The sequence below is a fragment of the Akebia trifoliata genome, chromosome 13, assembly GCF_017979445.1.
Source record: "Akebia trifoliata isolate Shusen 1 chromosome 13, ASM1797944v1, whole genome shotgun sequence".
NCBI lineage: Eukaryota > Viridiplantae > Streptophyta > Magnoliopsida > Ranunculales > Lardizabalaceae > Akebia > Akebia trifoliata.
This window is the reverse complement of record NC_141387.1, coordinates 28,335,689-28,349,787: the sequence shown is the minus strand read 5'-3', so window position 1 is coordinate 28,349,787 and position 14,099 is coordinate 28,335,689. Positions and strand designations below refer to the sequence as shown.

General features: G+C 35.4%; 1 protein-coding gene across 1 annotated transcript; it reads left to right on the top strand.

Moving 5' to 3' along the window:
• Positions 1-7,936: 7,936 nt before the first annotated feature.
• LOC147388203 (uncharacterized) lies at positions 7,937-9,572 on the top strand. Its single transcript, XM_086421658.1, has 3 exons — positions 7,937-8,498; positions 8,590-9,293; positions 9,392-9,572. Exons 1-2 carry the CDS (start codon positions 8,370-8,372, stop codon positions 9,196-9,198), a joined length of 738 nt encoding a protein of 245 aa, XP_086277784.1. The 5' UTR covers positions 7,937-8,369; the 3' UTR covers positions 9,199-9,293; positions 9,392-9,572.
• Positions 9,573-14,099: the final 4,527 nt, after the last annotated feature.

Genomic DNA, 14,099 nt, shown 5'->3' with positions numbered 1-14,099 from the left:
GCTCCACAAAGCCCAACATGTAGGACACTGGATATCTATTCTTAACCTTGTATTGTTAATTTCTCTTTTATTTTCAAATGAAAGTAATATATATATATGTAACTATTTTGTGAGCTGTTAAAGAGTTTGTGAATGCCTGAAGGGATAGTGCGTCATATCATCCGGAGTGGTGTACTATCCTGGGATGTACGGTAGGGACCACCAAGCTCATACGTGGTATGGGACACGTATGAGAGTGGAGTCACAACTGGAGTCCGGGATATTCCTCTTTATCTTTACCAATGAACTTGTAATGTAAAGGTGGTCGTATACGAATGGTTTGTATATTTGGGAATCACATGCACGCCTGATAGGCATAGACGAAGATGATTAGTCAGTGATCACTAACAATCTATAGTAGTCGAACGTTCTGACACATCAAAAAGAGACCCATTGCTTACGGTCACGTCAAACAGCCAGCTTGAGCCGGATAAAAGGTCAACCAAGCGTGGTAAGTGCAGCGACCGTCCACAAAATCAGGAACTAAAAGTCAGAGAAGAATTGTAACATTATGTCCCGATTGGGAGCGATCCAGTCGTGAATCCCAACTCTCTAATTCTAATACTCCACCATTGTGTGTTATGTATCTGTTGCTTATTTTGATATATAAAATGAAATCCATGTTTATTATTTTCATTTGATCAATTAGATTTGTATAAAAAGATAATGTTATAGTGAGTACTGCTAATCGATGTAATGTGAGTTTTAAAATGTTTAGTTGTTCATCCCTGGCTATATGTACCAGTTAATCGTAGTTTCTTCTGTAAAATTTTATATATTTTAAAATGATTTAGTATGCTTATTCGTTCATATTAGAAGAGGTTATTGGCAGAAATTGTGTTATTCTTTACTGGGTGACCATTGTTACTCACCCTTTACTTCTCTATTTTTTTAGTTTCAGATCCGAAGCTTGACGAGGCAGGTATAAAGCACGGTGAGAATCATCTGGTGGGTCAGATAGACAGTCAGAGTTCGTCACTTGGTGAGTATTGGGGTTATTACCCCTAGTGGTGTCGATTTGTCCAAAAAGTATTAAAGATTTTGTTCTGAGTAATAGGACTTATGTTAGAGTGAGAAATTTTCGTATAATCCTGTATTATAATTTCTTCTTCCACGTTCTGATCTTTCGTACGTTATTAGACGTATATAGGCTTCCGCTAGTATTATATTTTGTTTGTTATATGCAGGATTGTATGTCGTTTATCAGGTGCAGGTTGAACGCCTTCGAATGCTAACATAAACATAGGAGACCATGCAAAAATTTCGAGGTGCCACCTAGTACCTCGAGATCTGATATCAGGATTTGTGTTAGTGTTCGGCGGGGCGCCACAGATGGTATCAGAGCATAGTATTAGATCTGTATGGGATACTGATCTTCTATGTTTTGGAGAATTAGCTGATACCACAGATATTTGAGCGATAATTGTAGAGTGTCACTAAGCATTCGACATCCGAGCTCATTAGTAATTTCGTATTGGAATTACGAGTTCTTCCGTGTCTAGAAGTTTATAGAGCCTAGTAAGCCTCAGATAGGATTCTAGGTCTATTCTGTTAGTAATGGAAATGGAGTCCATTACTAAGTTCCAAGCTACGGTAGCAATCCTTAGTTACGTAAAAGTGATTTTGTCCTTATTCTAATAAGTACCTTGTTACGGATAAACACAAGCGATAGGAGTGGATAAGGTAGATGCCAAAACGCAACAGAGACAAGATAGGTTCTGGATCAGACATCTAACCCGATATTACAACTAATGTCATTCATGAGATAGGTGGATGAGTCTCATGTCAAGTCTAGAGAAGAAATATGAATAATACAACCACCACTACCTCGAAGTTAAATGGAAAGAAGGCAATTAGTTTCTAATAAGCGACAAACAATTACGAAACTAACAAATTCATAGGAAAAATAATAATAAGTGGGGAGTGATATTATAGACATACCAACTCAATGGATGGAAGAATTTCATAAGAAATAACAACATATACTACTAAATCCATCGAAAGAAAAAGTTGTGGTATGTTATGAGTGTAGCAAATTGGGACATAAATGAGAGCAATGTTCAGGTCAACGTCAGTTGATTAAGGATGTGTGGCTCTGAAAGATGCTAGACAAACCAATGTATGAGACAATGAGGCCACCATATTTTAATAAAGTTGATAACATACTCGTGCCACCCCGAATAGACAAGACTAACGATCAGAAGCGAAAAATGATACAAGACTTACCATGATTGCAAGGTGCACCACTAAATCCAAGAAATGAGGGAGTGATAGACCTCTTCGCAAGAGGTAAATATTATTCCAGCCCAAAGGACAAGTAAATCTAGAGATGTGGTAGTAGAATTTCCAACGATTACTTCCACCGAGATTTGAGAGTTTTTTTCCAATCCGATTGAGATTTTGAGTATCATGTAGTACCCGAGAGATCAGTGGGTGACGGTGACTACTTTTTAGTTAGATGGAGATGCTAGTCATTAGTAACATTTTGAAAGGAATGTATTGGGAGATGGATCGTTTGAGTGGATAGACTTCGAGAAGATATTTCTCGATAGATTTATATCCGAGATTGTTCGAGAAATCAAGCATTAGGAGTTTTTGAGAATAATGCAGGATACTCTATCAATTACAGAGACTAAGATATGATGTTCATTACGTTGTGCGCCCTAGCTTATCCTGACAGATCTACAGAAGGCCGTAGATTATTAAGAAGACTATAACCCTACCTAAGGGCCAAGAGGTCGATGATTGAGACTACCAATTATAGAGATATGGTAAATCGAGCTTAAAAGATAAAACGAGAGGAGATAGAGTTTCAAACTTCCAAGGGGCAAATGAGTTGACCTTAGATTTCTTTTCTTCCCAGATCAGATTCGACCAAGAGGCCGATGTATTCGAGGCTAATCTTTCCCGGATCAGTGTATCCACAATACAGAACTCCTCCACTATCAAGTTGTAGAATTTCCCAATCACCGAGTTATAGAGCAGTTGGAGCTCCAATGATACCAACAAGGTAGGTTCAGAGCCTACAAACCCCAATCTACCAACTGCCTACTCCACAGAGATCTACGAAGACAAAATCATTAACATTGTTACGCGTGTGGTCAGATGGAACATATTAGAAAATAATGCCCTCTATCATAGTCGCGAGAAAGGATTGTGACCCAAGAGAAAGTACCTATCTCCAATGAAGGTACAATTTCTAATCATAATGTTAGAACGTGGAGTTTTACTCAATATTGGTTCTTTTAGATTATATAATTTTGTGAAGAGTTTGCACACTTGCTAGAGCTAGAAACCACTGACACAGGTCAAGTAATGAAATTATTTATACCATTGGGAGGCCTTGCGAAGAAAGAATAAGATTTTTGGAAGATCATTTAAGAACTTGCAAAATAGGTATTAGAATAATTGTAAAGTGTGAAAAGACAAGTAATGTTCAATTGGTACGCTAGTCTTTATATCAATAGTCTAGTCAATTACTCGTATATTACATTAGTAGATAAGCAGGTGTTTCTTGTATATCCTTCATGTCGAGAGCTACTTCCTCGAATATAAACACAGGGAGTTGCGTATCTTTCTTTTCGATTGAAGATGGCTTAACTATGGGAGGCCTAACGATTGAACTATTAGATAAAGCAGCTCTTGCTTTATGACTTCTTGAATTGATTCTCCTTCTTTGAAAAGATAGATCATCTTTTCCCTTTTATCTTTCTATCATCGGTGTCGGTTCTAATTCTTCTTTTGCCTTCTCCTTTCACAATCGCCTTCCAGTAGAGGAATTTATTATTCTCGTTCTCGTTATGTGATCAATGCCTTATACAGATAAGCACTCACTTCGAGACTTCGATTGTGACTCCTTTTTACTCCTAAAAAATGAAAGCGCTATAAGTAAAGATAATGATTCCATAGAAGCAGTGACTACCACCTGTATGTGCCCACATCCATCCTAAAGAGATTTAGTAGAGTATAAGTTAGGAGGTGGGTCGATGTAAAATGTGAGAAAGAATAATCTTGTGACAATGTTGCATTAATGGTGACTTAATGGAACTGTGAGAAAATAAATGTAGGATTTATCCTCTCAAATAAGATTTCAAATTATAAAGGTTATGACAGAGGTTTTGAGGAAATATCACAATAAGTAGAAAATGTAATATTGAATTAAATATAAAGATAGTAGTGTGCTTGCAGTAAGACCATGCATTGAGGAGTAATATTCACAACTATTATGAGTAAAACATAATAGACGGTATAATTGATGAGAGAAGTAAAGATGAAGAATAAAGAAGATGTGAAAGGATTGTGGTTGATAGACATTGGTGGAGAAGTGATACAAGGTGAATTGATTGTTATCTTAGGGTTATACAAATAATGGATTAGTTAGAGTATGAGTTTGAAATAGAGTGATTAATTAATTAAAGTATTGGGTTGACGGAGTACAGGAGGCATAAGTCTACGAGTTATAAATGAAATTGACTTGGGACTAAGAATAGATGGTAATCAAAAATAGGTGTTATTTATTATACATGTCGTGTCAGTGGAATCGCGACAAAGCTCTATAAGGTATGATTTCAATTTCGAGGACAAAATTTTTATTAAGGGGGGAGAATGTAAAATCCTAAATTTTCAAATCGTATCTCAAGGAAAATAAATAGTGAAATTTTAAGAAAATCTTGAAAGTAGGACTTAACGGTAAAACTTTATGATGTTTCTGATCATTTTTAATAGAATCTGACCTCACCATTAGAGTCAAAATGATCGAAAAATAAAGTTTAGCCTGTAAGCACGCTTAAATGCCAGTCCGAATATAAAAGTTGCAAAATCCTCGATTACCAGGTCGGCCCAGGCTAAAATAGTGACTTATTGGTAGAGAAAGAAATGTTAAGATTCGATCATACCATTGGGTTCGTAACAAAAAATTATTGAATATAGACTATTTATTTATCATTTTTGGAGATCAGGAAGTCAAATTATCGTCAAAAACGAAAATGACATCAAGTTTAGGGGTCACCTCGGGCCAAAAATGTAAATTTTTGATAGAGATATAATTTATAGAAATTGACTATACTATTGATCCGGAACAAAAAATTAGGCGAAATAGAGTATTCATTTGTCAGTTTTGGAGTCCAGATGGCCAAGTTATCATTGATCAAAACAATAGGCGAAATATCAATTTCGTCCCAACTTTTATATAAATAAAATTTAAATTTTTTTTATTAATTCGTCTTCTCCAACCCGTCCAACCAACCAACGAAAGTTTAAAAGAAATTTTTTTTTCTTTTCTTTCCAACTTTTCTACCTAGATCTATCGCAAACGGTCCACCTTCAACGATCGCCGCAAAAGGAAAAAAGATCCGCAGCTTCGACATCTACCAAACCCACCCAAGATCCATTCATTTCATCTTCTCTTTCACCCCCCATATCGTCGAAAATCAGCCGTACGTATATACAAAGATTTCATAATTTCGACCTCGGATTTCATCCGTTTCGGGGTCAAATTGTCCTCTGCCGCAGAAGGGAGAAGGGACGAGCACATCGAGATCCTCAAAACCACTAGGCCGGTTTTGAAAATCAACCGCTTCAAAGTTCGGTCTATCTCGATTTCCACGCCGATCGTCTCGATTTTCATACACACGCTTCGATCCTTTTGCCTAGACATTGTAAGGAACTCTCAATTTCTATTAATAATCATAGATTGTTAAAATTGCAATTTGGATTTTATCAAAAAAAATTTGGATGTATTTTCAAAATATATAATTCTTTTGTAATTTCAAAAATTCACGTCAGAAATTGCATGTTTGATATGTTTAATTGTATTTTCAATAAATTATACGTGGGTAGGGTATTTTAATTGGTTATTTCCATAAATTGGGTCTTGTGTACTGCTCGGACCCCGTTTTGATATAAAATTTGTATTCTTTTTCAATATTATTGATAAAAATAAATTCTATAGTTGAAAAATGTGATTTAAAATTCAATGAACTCATATTGAGTTGATGAATATCAGAAAATGGATATTTTATTGAAGAGATTGAAAACTGTAAAAATCAAAAAAAGGGAAAAAGGGTATGAAACGGTAAAATGTCAAAATCACACCCGAGGGGTGATGTCTGCATTTTACATTGTTGTGTTGTGTGTAGGTTGGTGAACAGATATCCAGGGATAATATTGTTGGTTGCATGTTTATTTAAATTTCTGTTAGCGCGAGGCGCTGTATACCTTTCCGTTATGTTATTTTTTTTAGGCCGGGTGGCCACACTTGCATAGTAGGAAACTGGATATCTATTCTCAACCTTGTATTGTTAATTTTTCTTTTATTTTCAAATGAAAGTAATTTATATATGTAACTATTTTATGAGCTGTTAAAAAGTCTGTGAATGCCTGAAGGGATAGTGCGTCATATCATCCGGAGTGGTGTACTATCATAGGATGTACGGTAGGGACCACCAAGCTCATACGTGGTATGGGACGCGTATGAGAGTGGAGTCACAACTGGAGTCCGGGATATTCCTCTTTATCTTTACCAATGAACTTGTAATGTAAAGGTGGTCGTATACGAATGGTTTGTATATTTGGGAATCACATGCACGCCTGATAGGCATAGACGAAGATGATTAGTCAGTGATCACTAACAATCTATAGTAGTCGAACGTTCTGACACATCGAAAAGAGACCCATTGCTTACGGTCACGTCAAACGGCCAGCCTGAGCTGGATAAATGGTCAACCAAGCGTGGTAAATGCAGCGACCGGCCACAAAATCAGGAACAAAAAGTCAGAGAAGAATTGTAACATTATGTCCCGACTGGGAGCGATCCAATCGTGAATCCCAACTCTCTAATTCTAATACTCCACCATTGTGTATTATGTATCTGTTGCTTATTTTGATATATAAAATGAAATCCATGTTTATTGCTTTCATTTTATCAATTAGATTTGTATAAAAGGAGAATTTTATAGTGAGTACTGCTGATCGATGTAATGTGAGTTTTAAAATGTTTAGTTGTTCATCCCTGGCTATATGTACCAGTTAATCGTAGTTTCTTCTGTAAAATTTTATATATTTTAAAATGATTTAGTATGGTTATTCGTTCATGTTAGAAGAGGTTATTGGCAGAAATTGTGTTATTCCTTACTGGGTAACCATTGTTACTCACCCTTTCCTTCTCCATTTTTTTAATTTCAGATCTGAAGCTTGGCGAGGCAGGTATAGAACACGAGTGAGAATCATCTAGTGGGTCAGATAGACAGCCAGAGTTCGTCACTTGGTGAGTATTGGGGTTATTACCCCTAGTGGTGTCGATTTGTCCAAAAAGTATTAAAGATTTTGTTCTGAGCAATAGGACTTATGTTAGAGTTAGAAATTTTCGTATAATCCTGTATTATAATTTCTTCTTCCACGCTTTGATCTTTCGTACGTTATTAGACGTATATAGGCTTCCGCTAGTATTATATTTTATTTGTTATATGCAGGATTGTATGTCGTTTATCAGGTGCAGGTTGAACGCCTTCGAATGCTAACATAAACAGAGGAGACCATGCATAAATTTTGAGGTGCCACCTAGTACCTCGAGATCTGACATGAGGATTTGTGTTAGTGTTCGGCGGGGCGCCATAGTTAGTGTGGCAATAGCAGCTCTCTTATATTATTTATTTTAAAGTTTTCAATCTGTACAGGTTGGAGGACACAGGTTAAATGTATATATATATATGAGAAAAGTTACAGGAGTGGATACAAATTCCGTCTTTATATATTGTTTTTGAAGGATATATAATAATTTTTTTTTTTAAAAAAAAGCGTATAGCAGCGGATTTTAATATCCGCTGCTATATGTGTTATATTTTTTTAAAAAATTGACATATGGCAGCAGATCTTAATATCCGCCGCTATATGTGTTACATTTTTTTTTTAAATTGACCTATTGCAGCGGATCTTAATATCCGTCGTTATCTGTATTATATTCTACTTATTAAAAAATTGATCTATTGCAGCAGATCTTAATATCCGTTGCTATATGTATTATATTGCATTTGTTAAAAATTCGACCTATTGCAGCGGATATTAATATCTGCCGCTAAAAGTACTACTTGCAACAGCGGAATACATTATCCGCTGCTATAGTTAGCGACGGAGGAAACAACGACAGATCTTTGGTTCCGCTGCTCATCGCCGCAATAGCTTTTACCGGCGAAAAAATTACCTTGTAGAGACGGAAAAATCTACCGCTGTAGATCAAAAATGTTGTAGTAACAACCTCTGCATATGACCAAATTGTGCTTGAATTGAATGAAAGACTTGAGTATGAATTTAATAAACAACTCGTGAAGAACCGCATGAAAACAATTAAAAAGAACTTCACTGAGTGTTACGATATTTTCAAGGGTGGCTTGAATGGTTTTTCTTGGAATCAAGGGACAAAGATGATGGATGTTGAGCCTGAAGTTTGGAAGGCATTGATTGAGGTTAAATTTTTTTTACTAATTTAAACTATGTCACTTTAATTTACTTATTAATATGCAATAATGTTTTAATTTTTTTTCTTTATTGTTGTAGGCAAAACCCGAAGCAAAGAAGTGGATGAATACACATTTACCTCATTATGAAAAATTAACAAAGCTCTTTGGAAAGGATAAAGCAACAAGACAAAGTGCTGAAACTGCATTCGAAAAAGTGAAGCGGTGGAATAATGAGATGCAGACAAGTGGGGGGATGGAAGCTGGTGGACGTGGTAAAACACTTATTGATGATATTGATCATATGATGATAAATGATGATATCCATTTGGAGGGCTTTGAAGGTTCGTATGATATGCATGAAGATACTCGACCAACAGCTCCTTATGAATCAGTTTCAAACAAGTCTGCAAGTTCCTCACAATCCAAGAAGAGAAAGGCATCATCTTTAATAGATAATTCTGGAATTGAGGATTCAATGAAAGAGATTGCATTTGCAATCAAAGAAGGAAATGAAATTCTTAGACAAGGACATGATATTCTTAGAGAAGGAAATGATATTCCTAGAGGCGAAAATGAGATTCTTTATGGGACTAGAGCACGCGTTTACTCGGAGGAGGATGTTTTTGATGAGTTGGTAAGATTAGGAATTGATTCAGACTTACTTGATCGTGCCTACTCTTTCCTCATCGAAAAACTGAAAGAATGAGGGCGTTTTTTGGTAACCCGGCTGATAGGCGTTTGCGATACTTGATGACAATGTTGAATAGTGCTGGAGATTCTTGATTCAGCACCTTTCAACAGGTGAGTTTTATTTTGCAATGTTCCAAAAGATTCTTTTATATGAACTTAGTTTGGTTGGTTCTTACTTGAATCTTTACTTATTTTTATTGAATTTGCAGATGTGGATCTCAAAGGTTGAGTACGACAAATCAAGTCCATCTATCATCCACAAGAAGTGCTTTTGAGTTTGTTTTTTGTTCGTTTGTGGCGAGTCTTTTTAATTCGATTTGTTTTTTGTGTCAAGTGTCATGTAAACTTGGTTGGATTGGGGGAGAAAGGAGGGAGGGTATGTATGGTTATATATATAGATTTGCTTCTACTTTAGTTTTTTTTATAGGTAAATGCACTTGTTAGTTGAGTATCAGATGCAAATGGAATGTCATTTCCTTTGATGAACCTCAACCTTGGAGGATGGCAAGTGTGTGTATTTATTTTTATTATCTGCTTTCATTCATTGGATCATGTTTATTATGTTAAAGAGTCTGTTTTCTAGTATATGTGCAGAATATTCTGAATTTTTTAATCTTGTTTCCCAAATTAGTACTTAGTGTTCATTGGGTGAAACATGAATCTGTTTCTGTATGTTTTTTGGAGTTCTCAAGTATGTCTGTAGAAAGCTTAGTGACTAGGGGCCGGATTGCCATTGCTCTAAGGAGGTGTGTAATGCTCAACCTAGATTCCTAAATATTAGTTTCAACTGTACTGTTTGAAATTTTGGTTTTAATTGATTGTCTACTTGAACGAGTTGCAGTGTGAATGTGATGAGTTTACCAAGTTCCAAGCAGTTTATGAGAAATTTTGCAAGGAGAAATCAGCACAATTGTAGGTCTTTAAAGGTTTTCTGTAAAATTAGGTTATCTTTTGTTGAATATCATTCGAGCAAACATCATGTCTACACGTTTACTGCTAATGCAAATGAGATATGCTTTGTTATGCACTTTCCATTACTTCTATATGTGAGTTTTCAGAACAGCCATCTGTCCATGCTGAATTTGGTAATCCTCTTTTTCATATTATCATCTTCTATCCAAGGGTGGAGCTAGTATTTTGCCTATGTGGGGGCAACCAAGAGTAGAAAATTTTGCTGTGATACAAAGCACTAAGTTCTCCTAGAAACTGACATGCAAGACACAACAAATTAAAATATATTATAGTAAATATACATATACAAGTCCTACTGGAAATCCTCATTTTCCAATGGGGCTCAAATACAGGAAAAACTGTAAGTCAGCCTGCTGTGGACTTCTATTTGGATTTAACATCACCCTAGCCATAAAATCTAGAGGGGAAAGGGCTTGTAGAGAATCTAAATGATATATATTATATTGTCTTGAGATACACAACTTTTCTTCTCGATAATTCTGAGAAACAAGTGACAGGTCTGATGTCAGGATGAGCCCAAAATTAAAAGAAGTAGAAGGATATCGTTCTACTTCTTAAAATAACATTTAATGCTTTTACCATTAGTTGAGCCCAAAATTGCTGAGCCTACTTGTTTATTATAAGAATCTCGATTCCCTTACATTTTCAATGCTCAAACGGACAAAGCTATTCTTCCCAGCTTTGTTTACATATTTTATCTTGTGGTATGAGCTCAAAACTATAGCTGTTTTGATGGAAATGAAGCATCCTTTTCAGTTATAATTTTAAAGCATGATCTGAGTCTTATACCATATAATAAAATGGTGTAGCCTCTGATTGTCCTTCTAATAAGTAGTTATGCTATAAATCTGGAGTCTTAAATTTGTTGTTCATGGAATGTTCCTTAGATTTAACTTGAAAATAACTGTTGCTAAATAATTATTGTTAGAAAAGGTACCCACCATCGTAATGGTAAAACAGTGAATGGTGGTCAAGGTTCACATCTATTGCCCCTTTGTTTTTGCCGATTTAAAGCTTGCTAGAAAAGAGTGTTTGTGTTCATCTCTAATGTTCTCATTTTGAATGCTATTGTTTTAAAAGTTGTACTTATTATTTATTCATTAAGTTAATTAATCATGTTTGGTTGGAGACAGAAAAGAAAAAAAAATTACTATTATGTTGACTGTCATACAGCATGATAGTCTGAATATCACATCATTTAATTATGCCTTGTAGTTCAATTAGTTGTTTTTCCCTTAGATTAGCAGTTGGTTCCACCATTGTTGTTGAAGTGATTAAATTGATTTCTGTCTCTTGTATTCACGTCCAAGCTATCATATTTGTTTGATGGGAGAATTTATTCATTACCTTGTGCCCTGCCTTATGAGTTTGCTTGAATCACAGAACATGATAACTGGGGCTGCCCAAATGGACGGGGGCATTCTGGTAGTATCTACCCCTGATGGGCCCATGCCATAGACCAAAGAACATATTCTGGTAATAAAAAGCACGTCAACTTCTTACAATCACAAAAAGTTGAAAGCTCGTTTTGACTACGTGTTGAAAACTAGTTACCTATAAAAACTTATCTCTAAGAAGACATTTTTATCATATTTCTTGTATGTTATAGGAACTACTTTCCAAATATATTATATTCACTCTTTCTAGATGATCTCCTCACCCTCCTCAAACGATGCTTATAGTCAATTATCAATTATTACAGTTCATCAAATCTACCAATCCTCACCATAGGTGAATGTCAATCACCATTTTTTTAAGTAATTTGTGATTTCGATTTTTTTAGTTTTTGGAATAAAATTCGTAATGTTAGAAATCTCGGTGAGTTAGCTTCATAACTAGGTATATTTTATTTATTCTGTTTATTGATTGAGAATTAAGGCCCAAATCTATGTATAAACCCATGTCAATTGGTATTGCAAGTGTGTTCATACCTACTCCAATGAACAATATTCAGATCCAACCAAAACTTAACCAATCTCACATGCTAGAGGACAGCACAGCTAGTTACCAAATTAATTTAATCATGTATAGGGGCAGAAGCAAGGAATTTGGTTCATACTGTAGGCAGTCCACCAACCATGCATATTGGCTGATTTGGTAATGTCCATGACACCACCAGTTTTTTTTGTCATCCTTGTGTCTCCCTTTGTGTCACCCCAACCCGACTCATTTGCCAATTTTATTGAGATTTTCTAAATGTTTTACTTTTTACTATTTTAGTTGGGAAGAACTTCGTTCAAGTGGGGGGGGGGGGGAGGGGTTAATGTTGCCTGTTTTACTAGTCTACTATATTTGCTTTTGCTTTTAGTGGGTTATTAATTTTGGTTATGGGTGATTGCTTATAGTAGTTCCTATTGGTTTTTACATGTAATGATGCATTGATTTGTTGGCACTATTTTGAGTCGGTTGAATCAAAGATTTAGGTTGGTAGGAGGGAAAAACAGGCTGATTGCAGTTGGTTTTAACAGATTTGGAGATTGCACAATGGCACACTTTTAAATACATACCATTTTTACCTTTGTTTGGAGATTGCACAATGGCACACTTTTAAATGGGTCATACAAACCATTTTTACCTTTGTTTTTGTTCTATGTAATGGTGGAGAACAAACACTTGCAGGAGCAGGAAGCAAGCCTACCTAGTCTCATTATTTACTCTTCTATCTTTTAATTTTTCAGCAGATGGGTTTTAAAACTATGCTGAAAATCAATTCTCTTTTTGAGATTACAAATGTGATGGTGTTTGTTTAATAATTGGCTCGATGATTATACTTTTGATAGCTAGACTTTGGAATGATGGTGCTACCAATAAAAACATTTAAAAAATGAAAAATAAATAGAGGCCCAACTTTCCAAAAATGCACTGTTTGGGTGCATTTACTTCTTTTGGTTGGAGTTTTAGGCTACTTTCCGGTCGTCAATGTGTGTTTTGCTTGAGTCTTGGCTGCAGTGGTGTTCCTCTTTCAGGAAATCTAAACATACACTGTGGGGGATTCTTCCATTTGCTATTTTCTACGCTATTTGGAAGGCAAGGAATGACTGCATCTTTGAAGAAAATGAACTATCTATTCATGATCTGATCACTTCTGTTTTGGCGGTGTTGTTTTTTTGGTCTAAAGTCTGTAATCTAAGTGAGGATTAGCTTTTGTTGTTGGGTAGTTGTGTATTGTGAGTGTTAAATGTTTTTTTTTATTTTCATAGATGTTAAAATGTCTTTTTTTCAAAGGAATTCTAAGGAAGTGCACATGTAAGTATTACTAGAATTCTATGCACAATTTCAAATATATTTTGGGATTAATATTATAAGGTTTTGAATCTTGGCCTATACCTGTCTTATCGTGATTTCTATGAATTGGTTGCTGCAACAGAGGTAGGCCTCACTTTCTCTGCTTTTCACTTGTTCGTTCAAAGAAATCATTATTGTTAGTAATGGTTAAATAATGTTTAAAACTTGGGCTCAACTCATTAATATTTGCATTCTATTATTGACCAAAGCTAGCTGTATTTCTTTGACATATTGCATTGTAGGTCTCAGACAGCGATTCAGTGCAGTTGATTTTGTCCCAAGAAAAAATTGATTTAGTTGACTTGAGTTTTTTTTTTCTCAAAACTGATCAAACAAAGAATGACTTCAAAGAAGTTGGTATTCTATGATCTTATTAGGCAAACAACGAGCACCCACTAGCCAAGGCCATTGTCGAGTTCGCCAAGAAATTCAGAGAATATGAGGAGAACAATGTCTGGCTAGAAGTACAAGAATTTCATAGTTCTCCCCATCTCCTAAAGATGGTCTTTTGGAGTAGTTGGTCGGTTAACACCTACATTTGGAATTAATCTATATTTCCATCTTTTTTCTTCGTAACGTTTAACTTAGTGAATTTGAATTTGGGCTAACTTTATTTTAATATGATTTAATTATCTACAGAGTTCGGGCTTAACTGTGGCA